This window comes from Sus scrofa, chromosome 6 (assembly GCF_000003025.6).
Source record: "Sus scrofa isolate TJ Tabasco breed Duroc chromosome 6, Sscrofa11.1, whole genome shotgun sequence".
NCBI classification, from domain to species: Eukaryota; Metazoa; Chordata; class Mammalia; order Artiodactyla; family Suidae; genus Sus; species Sus scrofa.
The window spans coordinates 98,732,659-98,746,492 of NC_010448.4; the positions used below are offsets into that span (position 1 = coordinate 98,732,659).

The 13,834-nt window shown below is 37.8% G+C and overlaps 1 protein-coding gene across 3 annotated transcripts in view; it reads right to left on the reverse strand.

Moving 5' to 3' along the window:
- ANKRD12 (ankyrin repeat domain 12) overlaps positions 1 to 13,834 on the reverse strand; it is a 117,521-nt gene that overhangs the window by 35,452 nt on the left and 68,235 nt on the right. For all 3 annotated transcript variants that reach the window (XM_021096065.1, XM_021096063.1, XM_021096064.1), the window contains one exon: positions 9,769 to 9,916. In XM_021096065.1, the coding sequence (XP_020951724.1) occupies positions 9,769 to 9,916 (148 nt within the window). The remainder of the gene's footprint in view (positions 1 to 9,768; positions 9,917 to 13,834) is intronic.

The window sequence follows — 13,834 nt, forward strand, 5'->3', positions numbered from 1 at the left end:
AATTACTGTAGCAATATTGGCATTTTCAACTTCATCCACTGGGCATTCTAAGTGATAAAACCAGGGTCTGCTAACATGCAGGAGAATCTCAACTTTGGCAATTAATAAGTGTTAGGAAGTACTGGGGGAGGGGGACACTATGCGACAGAGTTACTCACTTCTCCTTTGTCATAATTATGCTTTATGAGCATGATCTGGAGCTCTGAGTATGACTGAGTTTCTAGCAGGGTAGCAAGAAGCAATTATTTGTAGCAAATACTATTATTAGACAGAATTTCTGTAAGGAAGGTAATGTAGAATAAGACTGTCGAAAAAGGGCAGAGGTGGGGGGGAAGACTAAAAATTATGCAAATGTATTTTTCATTTTTATTTTTTTGCTTTTTAGGGACACACCTATGGCACATGGAAGTTCCCAGGCTGGGGGCTGAATTGGAGCTGCAGCTGCCGGCAATGTGGGATGTGGGATCCAAGCCGCGTCTGTGACCAACACCACAGCTCACGGCAATGCCAGATCCTTAACCTACTGCGCAAGGCCAGGGATCGAACCCATGTCCTCATGGATACTAACTGGGTTTGTAACTCTGAACTTTGGAATTACGCAAATTTAAAAGAGCCACACATTGGTATAGAAATAAGCTGTACTAACCAGGACACATATTCTTGCAACAGTATCATAAATGTCTGACATGTATGACATAAAACTGCTATTCAGTGTGGCCCATGAACTTCGGCCAGTCTGCAAACTGTTTATTACTAATCCATGATGAAATAAAGGGCTTGCACCAGAAACAGAAACCACTTATGTCACTCTTAATTCAGCTGACGTTTTTTTCATAGCATTTTCCCTTTGTGATATAGAAAGTAGTGCACTGATTTACATCCCGGCACAAGCTCCTCACCTTGAGGACCAGTAGGAGTCTGCAGAACAGCTACTCTGAATTGTACTGTCATAAATAAAGCGCAATGCCTAATGGCATAAACCATATGTTAAAATGTTACATATATAATACCTTTTATCTATTCCAAGCTTATTTAGTTCTGAAATCCACCGTCAGTTATGCTCCCCAACTCTGCAGCACTTAAAGTGTATCTGTCACATGGATGACATGACATATATGATGGGTAACACTGTTATCAGACTTTACGTGTACAAACATCCAGGGGCAGTAAGATAAATACTTGATTAAACATTAACACACCCTGAATTTAGATTAGATGATGTTAAGTCTAACAAGGACCTCATGTAAATTAAGTAATAAATTTGGGTATTTTCATCAGCCTTTTTCAGCAACTTCAAAATCTTTGTATGATACTTACGGATGATTTTTACTGATGATTTTTGCATCATTTCTTGAGGGACTTTGATCAAGCAATAATTCAGGCACATTCACCATGTGGAAAATAAATATGCTGAAAAAATCAATACATAGCTGATGAACATATGAAACATTATCAGTAAAAAGTCAAAAGAGGTTTTAGTGTGTTTCACTCTAATGAAACATGTAAGTTCATAAGACACCTAATTTCTTCCACAGGAAAAATTTATTGCAGCACTTCTTTCTCACAGTAAGTTTTTTAAGCAAAGCTGCTTTTCATAGTTACGGTTTTCTGAAGAGTTCACGATACAGTTGTTGCCATAATAAATGGGAGAATTAACATACTATATAAAAAATTTCTATTTATCGAGTCTTATTTTTCTCACTTTCTTACGGAAGCCAACATAATTCAGCTATTATAATCCTTATTTCATATAGCATAAAGATGTTCAAATGACTTTCAGCTTATAACTGGTAGATGGATTTACAAATATTTTGAAAATATAAAGTGAAAGGAGTTAGTGGATGACTATGTTAGTATCCCCATTTTCTGTTTTTGGCTGCCCTGGGGCATATGGAGTTCCTAGGCCAGGGATCAGATCTGAGCTGCAGCTGTGACTTCCAACAATGCCAAATCCTTTAACCCACTGTGCTGGGTCAGGGATCAAACTTGTGTCCTGGTGCTGCAGAGACTGACAATCCCATTGCGCCACAGTGGGAACTTCAGCATCTCCACTTTCTTAATCAGCTATATCCCCAGTGCTTAAACAATGCCTAACAAATAATGGGTGCACAAAAACAGTTGAATTATTGAGCAGAAGGAAAAGGATAAAGAGGAATCTAGGATGACTACTAAGTTTATGACATGCATACAGCTGAATGATCCCGTCAATATCTGAAAGAGGAGAAACAAGAGAGGTCTAAACGGGGGGGGGGGGGGGGGGGGGGGACGACGACGACGACGACTTTCTATTCAGGTACATGATTTCTGTGGGAATTCTAAGTGGTGATATCCACAGGGCAGCTAAATATACACACGTGAAGCACTGAGTGAAAAGTACAGACTAAAGAAATATTTAAAAGGCCTCACCATTTAGATGGTAGTTAAAACTGTAAGTGGGAGTGAACTTTATTTGGGAGATTATGCAGTATAAGAGGGTTCCAAAAAACAAAACCTTTGGAAAAATCAACACAGGGGCGTATGGGAAGGGAATGAGAAAGAAATGAAGATGAGATCTAGAAGGGAACTGAGAAGCAACAATGTGAGAAGACTGAAGAAAGCCAGGAGAGAATTATATCTCTAAAACCTGTCAAGACAGGAGGATTTTAGCAAGAATGCAGTCAACACTCAAATCCTACACAGACTAAGAAGAGGGGTTTGGCAGTGACAGGACCACACGTGCTGTCAGTAAACAACTTGGATGGAAGGTACTTAAAGCACCACAAAGCTCGGCTATAAAGGGAAGGGCATGGGGATTAAATAAACTGGTATGCAGAGCAAGAGAAGACTGCTCTAATCTCAAACCCTCTAATTACCTTGTGATCACCTCCGACTATATCTCATTGCCTTCCACCCAAATCACCACTGCCTCTGCTCCCAACACATGCCTCACATCTGCTCATAGGATACATACTTCCAGATTCTGTTCATAATTTTATAAAAATACACATGCATATGCAAACACATGTATAGATTTTTTTTTAAATGTTCATTTTTTTTACAAAAATGAGATATTATAATCACTCATCTTTTTTTTTTTTTTTGGCTGATGGGCAGCACGTACAAGTTTCCGGGTCAGAGACTGAACCCGCACCATAGCAGTGACAACTCACCAAGAGAACTCCCTATGATCATTCATCCTGATTGTTCTAACTCAACAATATTTTATGAAAATCTCTCCAAGTAACTGGCACAGAATTAGGATATACTTTTTCACAGCTGTACAATAGTCCATGGTGTGGCTATACACCTTCGTTTATGCAACAAATTCCCTGTATAATTATACATTTTTCTTTTGCCATTGAAACCAGTGCTGTAATAAACATGGAGCATTCTCAGAAGGGTGAATGCTACATGAAGGAGTATGAGTATTTCTAGATATTTTTATAATGGTAAATTTTGAATCCACACTAAAGTAGACAGAAAGTTACATTGATGCCTCATGTACTCATAACTCAGCTCCAACAGCTATTGATCTCTGGCCAATCCACACCTCTATTCATTGTACTCCTGTATCATTTTGAGGCACATCCCATTCATATTATTTCATTCAGAAATATTTCAGTATATTTCTCTAAAAGAGAGAGCTCTCGTATTTTGTTAATTGTCACCAGACTGTTTTTCAAAGAGACTAGCAATTCACAATCCTTTCTTTTTAATCCCTCCTATTAGGTAACCACTTTTATAAACTGTTGGATTATTCTTCCGTAATTTCTTTTTTAAAGATGTAAGAAAATACATCGACAATACCGTTTAAATCCTTAAATGTCTCCAAGTATCTTTCTTTTACCCTGACAGGTGAACACCTTGGCCAGGTACAGAATTCTTAGACTACTGAGAGAAAAGAACTGTAGTCTATCTTCCACTGGTGAAAGTTAGAAGTCCAAAGCCAGTGTGACTATATTTCCTTGTGGGTAACTTGTTACATCCATAATTTACAAGGAATTAGATCATATGTACAGGGGTATGTCTGTGTGCTTAAATCATTCACGTGGAGCTCACTGAGCTTTATAAGTGATAAACTCAGGCTTGCCTCAGCTCAGGGACACCTTTTTCTGTAAGTAAAGACTTCTCTAGCTGCTTCTGTTTTTCCGTTTTAAATTTCCATAAATAGCTATTATTCATATGTTAGATCTACTAGAGCTATTCCCCAAGCCTTTTATCTTTCCTTTCGTTGTCCTTCTCTTTGTTGTTGTTTTTTTTAACTGGATGCACCTGTGTCACATCGAAGTTCCTGGGCCAGGGACTGAATCTGAGCTGCAGCTGTGGCAACACCAGATCCTTTACCCCACTGCACTGAGCCGGGGATCAAACCTGAGCCTCTGCAGCAACTTCAGCTACTGCAGTCAGGTTCTTAACCCACTGTATCACAGCAAGAATTCTTTTTTCTTTGTATTTTTGCTGTGTTGTAAGGATTTGGGTCCTATTTCAGCTCATCTACTTTGTTGTCTACATGTATGATCATGCCTTTTTAAAAATTAGCTCCAAAAAGTCTTTGTGCTATGCTTGAATTTTCTTAATTACTCATTGTGTTGTTGCTGTTGAAACAGTCCAAGAGGCATCTCTCTGAAAGTGGTAGAAATGAGGGTGGCCTTCCCCGCGAGACTGCCAGTCAAAGCTGAGGCACTAGGATGAAACCTCCCAGTTGCTGGACTAGGTCTTCTCAAACCCTCCCATCCTCAGTAATGGATGAACTCAGCCTACAGGTTTAACTTGGATTTATGGGGGCTTGGGGGGGGGTGGAGGGTTCTGGCATAATCCCTAAGGTAAATTGCCCCTCCCCACCAATTGAACAAGTTATTTACTGACTAACATCTATGTCCCAAACACTTTAGTTCACATTATTTGAAAGGAGAAGGAGTGAAAACAGACACTAAAAGAAAAGCTGCCACCTTTACAATTTTACCTACAGTTTTAGCTTCATCATTTAACCCTCCCACTACCAAATATGGCTGTCAACCAATCAATATTTTTTCTCTTTATTCCTCCCTCCCCCTGCGTCTCATCTTATAATCAGTTCCCCTTCTATCATAGTTATTTTTAATTTCTTTTTTTCTTTTTTTTTTTTTTTTAGGGCCACGCCTGTGCCATATGAAGTTCTAGGCTAGGGGTTCAATCAGAGCTGCAGCTGCCAGCCTACACCACAGCAACACCAGATCTGAGTCACACTGACGACCTACACCATAGATTGTGGCAACACCAGATCCTTAAGCCACTGAGTGAGGCCAGGGATCAAACCCACATCCTCACAGACCCTATGCTGGGTTCTTAACCTACTGAACCACAATAAGAACTTCCTGGATGGGTTGTAAGTAGAAGCCTCAATCATTTCCTAAGTGAAATAAAGAAGCTATCACTATTGCTGGCCCCTTCTCAAAACTATTAAAAGCATTATCAGGTGTTTCCCCTAACATCACCTTAATTAAGTTCCTTAGTATTAAAAAGCCCAGTATTCTAAATCTTTCATGGGCTGTTTATCTTAACTGAGTTTCGTACAAAATTCTCCCAGAGAAATATAAATCATCTGTTAAATACGGGCTTAATTTTTCAGTCTTACCTGTTTTTTAAAGTTTGATATGCTTTTGAAGTCATTTTAGTTTTTTTTCTACAGGTGGTTCTTTTCCACTTCCATACAACTGATCTGTTGAACAATGATGCTGCTGGGGTTTCCTACAGTCTGGGCGTTGCCTGGCGCAGTTCCACCTGCTCCTCTGACCTGAAGACTGAGGAGTGGAGGGTACTGCATCCCTCCAGCAGGGGGCAGGCAATGTTTCCTTTCTCTTTTTTTCACTGAATGTTATCAATTGTAGACACTCAATGCTCCCATACATTAACTAACTGGGGGTTGCAAAATGGTCAACTTTTCTTTCCATTCTTTTAGCTGAATTAAGCTCATCAAAAACATTTTTCCTCACCCATAATGAGGTTACCCAGTGATAAGAGTTTACAGGGGAAAGGCAAAATAAATGATTTTTTCCTCTTTTTCTGTCTAGTCTGATGATGAATTAATTTAAAAATTTATCATCACAGATTCAGGGCCTTAAGCATACTTGATGGGTTTCAAATCTTTGCAATTAACACCCTCACTTAAGTTCAAACTATCCATCTTTGGCTACTGTAGTATTATTCCAAATTGTTCCCTAAGGCCTTCTGACAAGACCCAAAATTCACAATGACAAGATGCTCCAGGCCCATCTTATTATATATTTCCTGCCCCAGATTAGCACCATCCATTTTTCCAAGAAATCTTAGTTTTCTTTTAGGAGAAAATATTTTCAGATTTTAATTTGGGTATTTCTAAAGATTACTGCTACTATTCTAGTCACTCTTTTAGATCTTCTCAATGGACAAAGCAAAAAATTTTTTTATGTATTTGTATATATTAATTAATTTTCTTTTAACGGCCACACCCATGACATATGGAAGCTCCTGGGCTAGGAGTTGAATCAGAGTTGCAGCTGCCGGCCTATACCACAGCCACAGCAACTCCAGATCCAAGCTGCATCTGTGACCTATGCTGCAGCTTGCAGCAACGCGGATCCTTAACCCACTGATCGAGGCCAGGGATCGCACCTGCATCCTCATGGTCACTATGTCAGGTTCTTAACCCACTGAGCTACAATGGGAACTCCTGCATATATTTTAAATTTTATTTGGAAATAATTTCAAACTCATGAAAAGTTAGAAAAAGAAAAAATACTAAACACTATATATACTTTACCCAGATGTACTAATTGTTAATACTTCACCCTCTTGCCTTATAATTTCTCTTTCTATACACATGTATATACACATTTTTCTTCCTGAACTATATGAGGATACATTACATATATCACGGCTCATTATCCTAAGAAAATATTTCCTAAGACATATTTTCTTATTCCCACAGTACTGTTGTCAACTTCATAAATTTACTGATATGACACTAATCTACTGTCCATATCGCTTGTTAAATGATCTAATAATACCCTTTACAATCACTTCCCCCTCCAGTACAGGAACCAGTCTAGGAACAGGTACTACCTTCAAGTATTACTTCACTGGACAGCCTGGAACATTTCTATTGCCTTTACTGATTTTCGTGGCTCTGACATTTCTTAATCTTTGATGACACTGGCTTTTAAAAAGAAATAGAACATTCCTCATGATTATTCACCCTCAGCGAGAATGCCGCAAGTGATGCTATATCCTTCTCAGGTTGCTATCTAGAGGCACATGACCTGTCCCTCCCTTGATGATGTAAATATTAATCACTCAGTTCAGATGGTTCTGGATTGTTTTTTTCTTCTCTCTTGTCGTGTGAAAAGGCCATGAAAATATCTCCTTATATCAAAAAAATTCCCCGTAGACTTACCAGCCATTAGTGAGTCTTAGCTAACCATCTTTACCATGATGGGCATAAAATGATCAGGTAGGGTGGGCACTGACTAGGAAGGTGCATATGGAACTTTCTGGAGTACTGGAGATATTCTGTCTCTTGATAAGGTTTTATTATGGAGGTCTATGCATTTCTCAAAACTCAAAGAATGCTTTATTAAATTATTATTAATTTCACAAATATAAATATTACCTAAAAGTCATACATAAAAATTGAACTCTAGTTATAATGAAATGCACACTAAATTATTTAGAAGTGTCTGCAACTTAATCAGAAATGTATCAAATACGATGAATTGATGGGTAGATGGACAGACATATGATCATGTAATAAAGGAAATACAGCAAACAGTTAACAACTGCAAAACTCAGCTGGCAGGTACAGTGTGTTCACTGTACAGTTCTTTGGATTTTACCGTATGTTTGAACATGTCATAATAAAATATTGGGATTTTAAGTTCTATACAGCAAAGAAAATCATCAACAAAATGAAAAGGCAACCTACTGAATAGGGGAAAATCTCTACAAACCATGTATCTGATAAAGGGTTAATATCTAAAATACATAACTCACTTAACTCAATAGCAAACAATCTGATTTTAAAAGGGGGCAGAGGATTAGAATAAACATTTTTCCAAAGAAGATGTATAGATGGCCAACATACACATGCAAAGATGCTCAACATCACTAATCATCATAGAAATGCAAATCAAAACACAAGATATTACTTCATACCTGTGAGAACAGCTATCACCAAAAAGATAAAAAATTACAAGTGCTGGGGCTTGAGGATGTGGAGAAAAAGGAATGCTTGTGGACTGTTGGTAGGAATGTAAACTAGTGCAGCCACTATTAAAAAAACATGTTGGAGTTTCCTTAAAATATTAAAAATAGAACTACCACCAGGTGATCCAGCAATTCAACCTCTGGTTATTTAGCCAAAGAAAATGAAAACACTAATTTGAAACAATATCTGCACCCATGTTCACCTCAGCATCATTCATAATAGCCAAGATACAGGAACAACCAAAGTGACCATCAATGGATGAATGGATAAAGAAGTGGTATACACACACATACACTGAAATATTACTCAGCCATAAAAAAGAATGAAATCTTGCCATTTGGGAAAACATGGATGGACCTTGAGGACAATATGCTAAGTGAAATAAATGAGACAGGGAAAGACAAATCATATGATCTCACTTATATGTGTAATGTGAAAAACAAAAAACCAAGTTCATCGAGAGAGAGAAGAGACTGTGGTTGTCAGAGATGGGGGTGGGTGAAATGGGTGAAGCAGATCACAAGGTACAAACTTCTGGTTATGAAGTCATGACGGTGTACTGGACTGCAGTTCACACTGTACTGCATATTTGAAAGCTGCTAAGAGAGTAGATCTTAAAAGTCCTCATTAAAAGAAAGCTTTGTAACTATGTATGGTAACCGTTATTAACTAGACTTACTGTAGTGACCACTTTGTAATGTATACAAACAGTTAATCATTATGTTGTAAGATGTGAAACTAATACAATGTTATATGTCAATTATATCTCAAAAAAAAGTAAATGGTAGACCTTTCTCTTTTAAAACTATAGTTGTTGTTCTATTGCCTTGCTGCAATGTCTGAAATAAAATGAGTATGGTTTGCTTTTATTTGCTTACATATAACAATGTAAGAGCAGTATTACCTAATTGCTTAGAGGAGCTGTTTAAGATGCTGTAAGTCTATGGCCAGTTGTGAGACTTATAAGTTCTTCATGGATTTTTGCCTGAAACATGGTGAACCCTTCCCACCTGTACACAAAAGACTTTCTTTAATACAGCAAAGATTTTTCTGTTATATTTTTAACTGCTTTTTTTTTTTTTTTAAACTCTGAGTATGCCAAAAGTTTTCCGAAATGCTCTTTCAGGATCTTTTCATTTAAAAACTGTGTTTGTAGAACTGTGCCTTATTTTGCAACAATGACCAGAGTTTAATCACCTAAATCATAAAAATAAAAATGCAAAGACTCATCAGTTCCAGAAAAAGATAGGAAGGGCTTGGAGAGTAGCTATGTATAAATGATTCAAAAGAAGTCAAAAGTGGTGTAGCAAGTGGTGCTAGTGTTTAGCAGTGGTGGTAGCTGCTAATGGGGAAAGTCTGCAGCAGGCATGTAGTACCAGCAATCTGTGGGGAAAAGTAATCACAGCAATAGGGCAACAGTATTATGACTCTGGTAACAGAGAGGACCTGTAGCAAACACTAAATTGAGGTTACTAAATTCACCATTCTTAATTGCTAGATAGCACTATGTAAAGTACTTAGAAGCAGATGTCAAGTAAACAGATGAATGTACACCATGTGGAACAAACCTGTGTAACTCTCATCATCATCAGATAAAGGCACCTCTCTTTTTAGCAGCAACTCCAACTCCTCTGTTTCTGCAACATCCACTGGACGCTCCCCATGTTTATTAGCTTGAAAGGGATTTCCACCATGACGAAGCAGCAATTTCACTATCTGCAATATCATTAAACAGTAGGAAGATTAGTCCTCTCATAGATGGCATGATCTCAGCCACTCTCTTGACAATTCTCCTACGCCCTACTCTGCCTGCCCCTCAGTGTCCATCATGAATCACGACTACTCTCTTCCACTTCCATGTTCACGGCCCTTCCCTTTTGGATGCTCTTATCTACTACAAAGAAATTTGCTCCTTAAAAATTAAGCTGGGCTATTTTAGCACTCAATCTCATTTTTCTTCATACATTTGACATAGTTATTGAGTACCTATTTTCAAGCACTACTCCAAATTCTGCAGATAAACCAATGAACAGAATAACAAGCTCCGTAGCCTGCAGGAATGTAAAAGCTATAGAAAGTCTCAAAAGAAGTATCTCCCCTGTTTAAGGCTACTATCACTACCAATGCTTTTATTTTTTAATTTAAAAAAATTTATTTTAACAAAATATTTTTTTTGATTTTTTCTTTTTATTTTTTAATTTTGAGGGTTTGTTTTTGTTTCTTCTTTTTACAAACCCTAGTAAGGGCCGACTTTCAATAGTTGGCAGTGAGGGAGCTACTCTGCTACACATAGGAAATCCTGACCCAAAAGCAGGTCATCTAGGAATGGTTTAGCACACCAATGCTCTTAATATCTTCCCTCCCCCATACCCCAGGAATTTAAACTATCACGAACTGACGAGGGTTTCCTTAGAACTAATGAAGCTTATATTTTAACACTCCTCACTTTCACAGTCCCCTTACAGGGCCCTATAACAAATTATTTTATTCATTTCATAAAGAACCTCCCATCCTCCCAATTATGTAAACTTTGGGCTCCAACAAAACCAATATGTACTTGATCAGTCATCATTTCATTTCTTTTTTTGTTTTCCTTTTTATAGCTGTACCAGCAGCATATGGAAGTTCCCAGGCTAGGGGTCAAATCAGAGCTGCAGCTGAGGCCCACACCACAGCCACAACAACACTGGATCTGAGCTGCATGTGATCTATACTGTAGCTTGCGGCAACGCTGGATCCTTAATCCACTGATGGGGCCAGGGATTGAACCCACATTGTCACAGAGGGGTTTTCAACCCTCTGAGCCACAAGTGGAACTCCTGTTTCTTTTGTTTGTTGCTTTATTCCACTTCCTTTCTATATTTCAAATCTCTTTTTTGACTGGCTTCTCTCTAGAAGCCATCTTTTCCAGTTCATGTCTCTTTCGCCTTAAAACACTAAGGATGATAGAGAAATGAAACAGATAAAAAAAAAAAAAAAAAAAGTTCAAACCTATATTCCCCTTCTCTAGCTAAATCTCTCTTCTCTCCTTTACAGTCAAGCCCCAAAGATGTTTACCCTTGTAGTCTTGACTTCCATTGGCCCTTCACTCTTCCACCTACGATTATGTCCAATAAGATGAGTGTCCTAAAATACGTAATATCTAAGACACAGACTGTCCCCTAGGGCTCTGTCCCTGACTGTCAGTGCTCCCGTCACCTCACTCTTCTACCTACAATTATCTCCAATGAGATGAATGTCCTAAGCTGGGTAAACATCTAAGCCACAGACTGTGCCCTAGGGCTCTGTCTCTGACTCACTGTCAGTGCTCTACCTCATCCCTTTGGAAATCTCACCCACTCTGTTGGAATGTGATGAAAATTGTGGAATCCACTCTTTCATCTTCATTTTCTTGCTTGCTCTTTCTCAGCCCTCTTCTTGAGTTTCAAAAACAAACATCCCAATGTTCCCTGGATATACTGAACTGAATATACTATATTTCAATGTAACAGCTGGAACCAATAGGTCCCAGAGTTCAATAAATGTGCTGGGAGTCATCACTGACTGGTGTTTTTCACTCACACTATGAAATAGGTGGCCAAGTATTATTAATTCTGCTTCCCTATTGTCGCTTCTTGTTTTATGCTTCTATTTCCACTGACATGAGTGTGTTCTGTCTTAGGTAAATCTGCACTATAATTATTATCACAATGCTCCCCTTATCTTAGATGATACACTTCAAGTGAGATTAAGTTTTTATTCATTTTTATAGTCCCAACACTTTGGTGTTTTCTGATACTTAGGAAATATGTCTTTTTGAAGAAACAATATTAAACAAGATGCTATAAATTAGGAATTTCTAACAAATGAAAGTACTTAAGAATAATAAAGATTCACAATGAATTAAATAATAAAAAAAAATTCTAGACTATGAAAGAATAAATCATCAACATAGAACACTTGAAATGTAAGAACTTACACAAAGGAAACAAATTATTCATGACCCCAACCATTAGTATTAAATTCCCCTTTCTGTTTACTAATTTTTACTAAGTTATACATGCTTATGATTTTACAAGATAGAGTAGCTTTTCAAGGCTTGGTGAAGGACAATCGTCCCTAATATCTATCTCCATATACTTAAGTAATATACTCAGCTTGCTGCTTCTGTATTTTTCAGTTTTAGGCATTGTCTATTGTCTTACAGTGGCAGATGCAGATTCTCTTTTACCAACTCCCATCCCTCTCCTCCTGTACACATCCACTTTTCCCTCCTCCTAGTTTTCCAATATAGCTATTTTTTTCTACATTATGATTAATATAAATGTTGGGCGAAGTAGTACACTATTACTAAATTTCCACTCTTTATTAAAAAATTTATTACAGTTGATTTACACTGTTGTGCCAATTTCTGCTGCATAGTAAAGTGACTTAGTCATGCATACATATACACACACACATACATATTGTGTGTGTGTGGGGAGATATATATATATATATATACATATGTATGTGTGTATATGTGTGTGTGTGTGTGTATTCTTTTTAAAAAACTATTATTTTCCATCATGGTCTATCCCAGGAGGTTGGATACAGTTCCCTGTGCTATACAATAGGACATTACCGTCTATTCTAACCCCAAACTCCCAGTCCATCCCACGCCCTCCCTCCAGCCCCTTGGCAACCACAAGTCTGTTCTCTATAAGTCTGTTTCTGTTTTGTTGATAGGTTATTTCATCTATTTTTCTGGCCACCCCACGGCATATGGAGTGGGCCTGGGATCAGATCTGAGCCACAGTTGTGATCTATACCGCAGCTGTGGCAACACGAGATCCTTTAACCCACTATGCTGGGCTGGGGACTGAACCTTCTTCCTCCTGGTGTTGCAGAGATGCCGTCCACTGAGCCACAGTGGGAAATCCTGTGCCCTATTTTAGATTCCAGATATAAGTTAGATCATATGATATCTGTCCTTTTCTTTCTGACTTACTTCATTTAGCATGATAATCTCTAGTTGCATCTATTCTCACACAACTTCATTTTACCTTAATTATCTGGACTTTTCATTTGCTTCGTTTTCTACATACTCATCTTTAACGTATCCCCAGCAAGTTTCATCTGCTACAAGTAGAGATCTCTTCAAATCAATATACAACTGTTTTTTGTTACACTTCTTTCTCTAAGGCTTCTAACTTGCTCTAAAACAGACTGGTTGCTCTCTAAATTTGCTTCTGAGTTGTCATCTTGGCATCTTCCTTTATCCTATTATTCTAGAAATACCTTCCCTCAATTTTGCTTTGGATTTTTTGGATCCTATCTTCTTTCTTGGTTTACTCCCTCTTTTTGTTGAAGCACTAACTCTAGGATATTCTGAGGAAAAGTAAATACTCTGAGATTTTAACATGTCAGAAAATACCTTTCATCCACCCTTACTTGATTACACTTACTGTGGATATAGAGTTTTAGTTACCTAATACTTGGAGGGATATAATTTCATTCCCAGTTTTGAAGGTATCATCATTACAGTCTAGCTTCCAGTGTTATTAGGCAAAGTCTGATGCCATTCTTTTTTTTTTTTTTTTTTTTAATGTTTATATGCAACTTGCCTTTTTTCTTGCTAAGCTTGAGGAAATTCTTTGCCCCTATTGTTCTGAA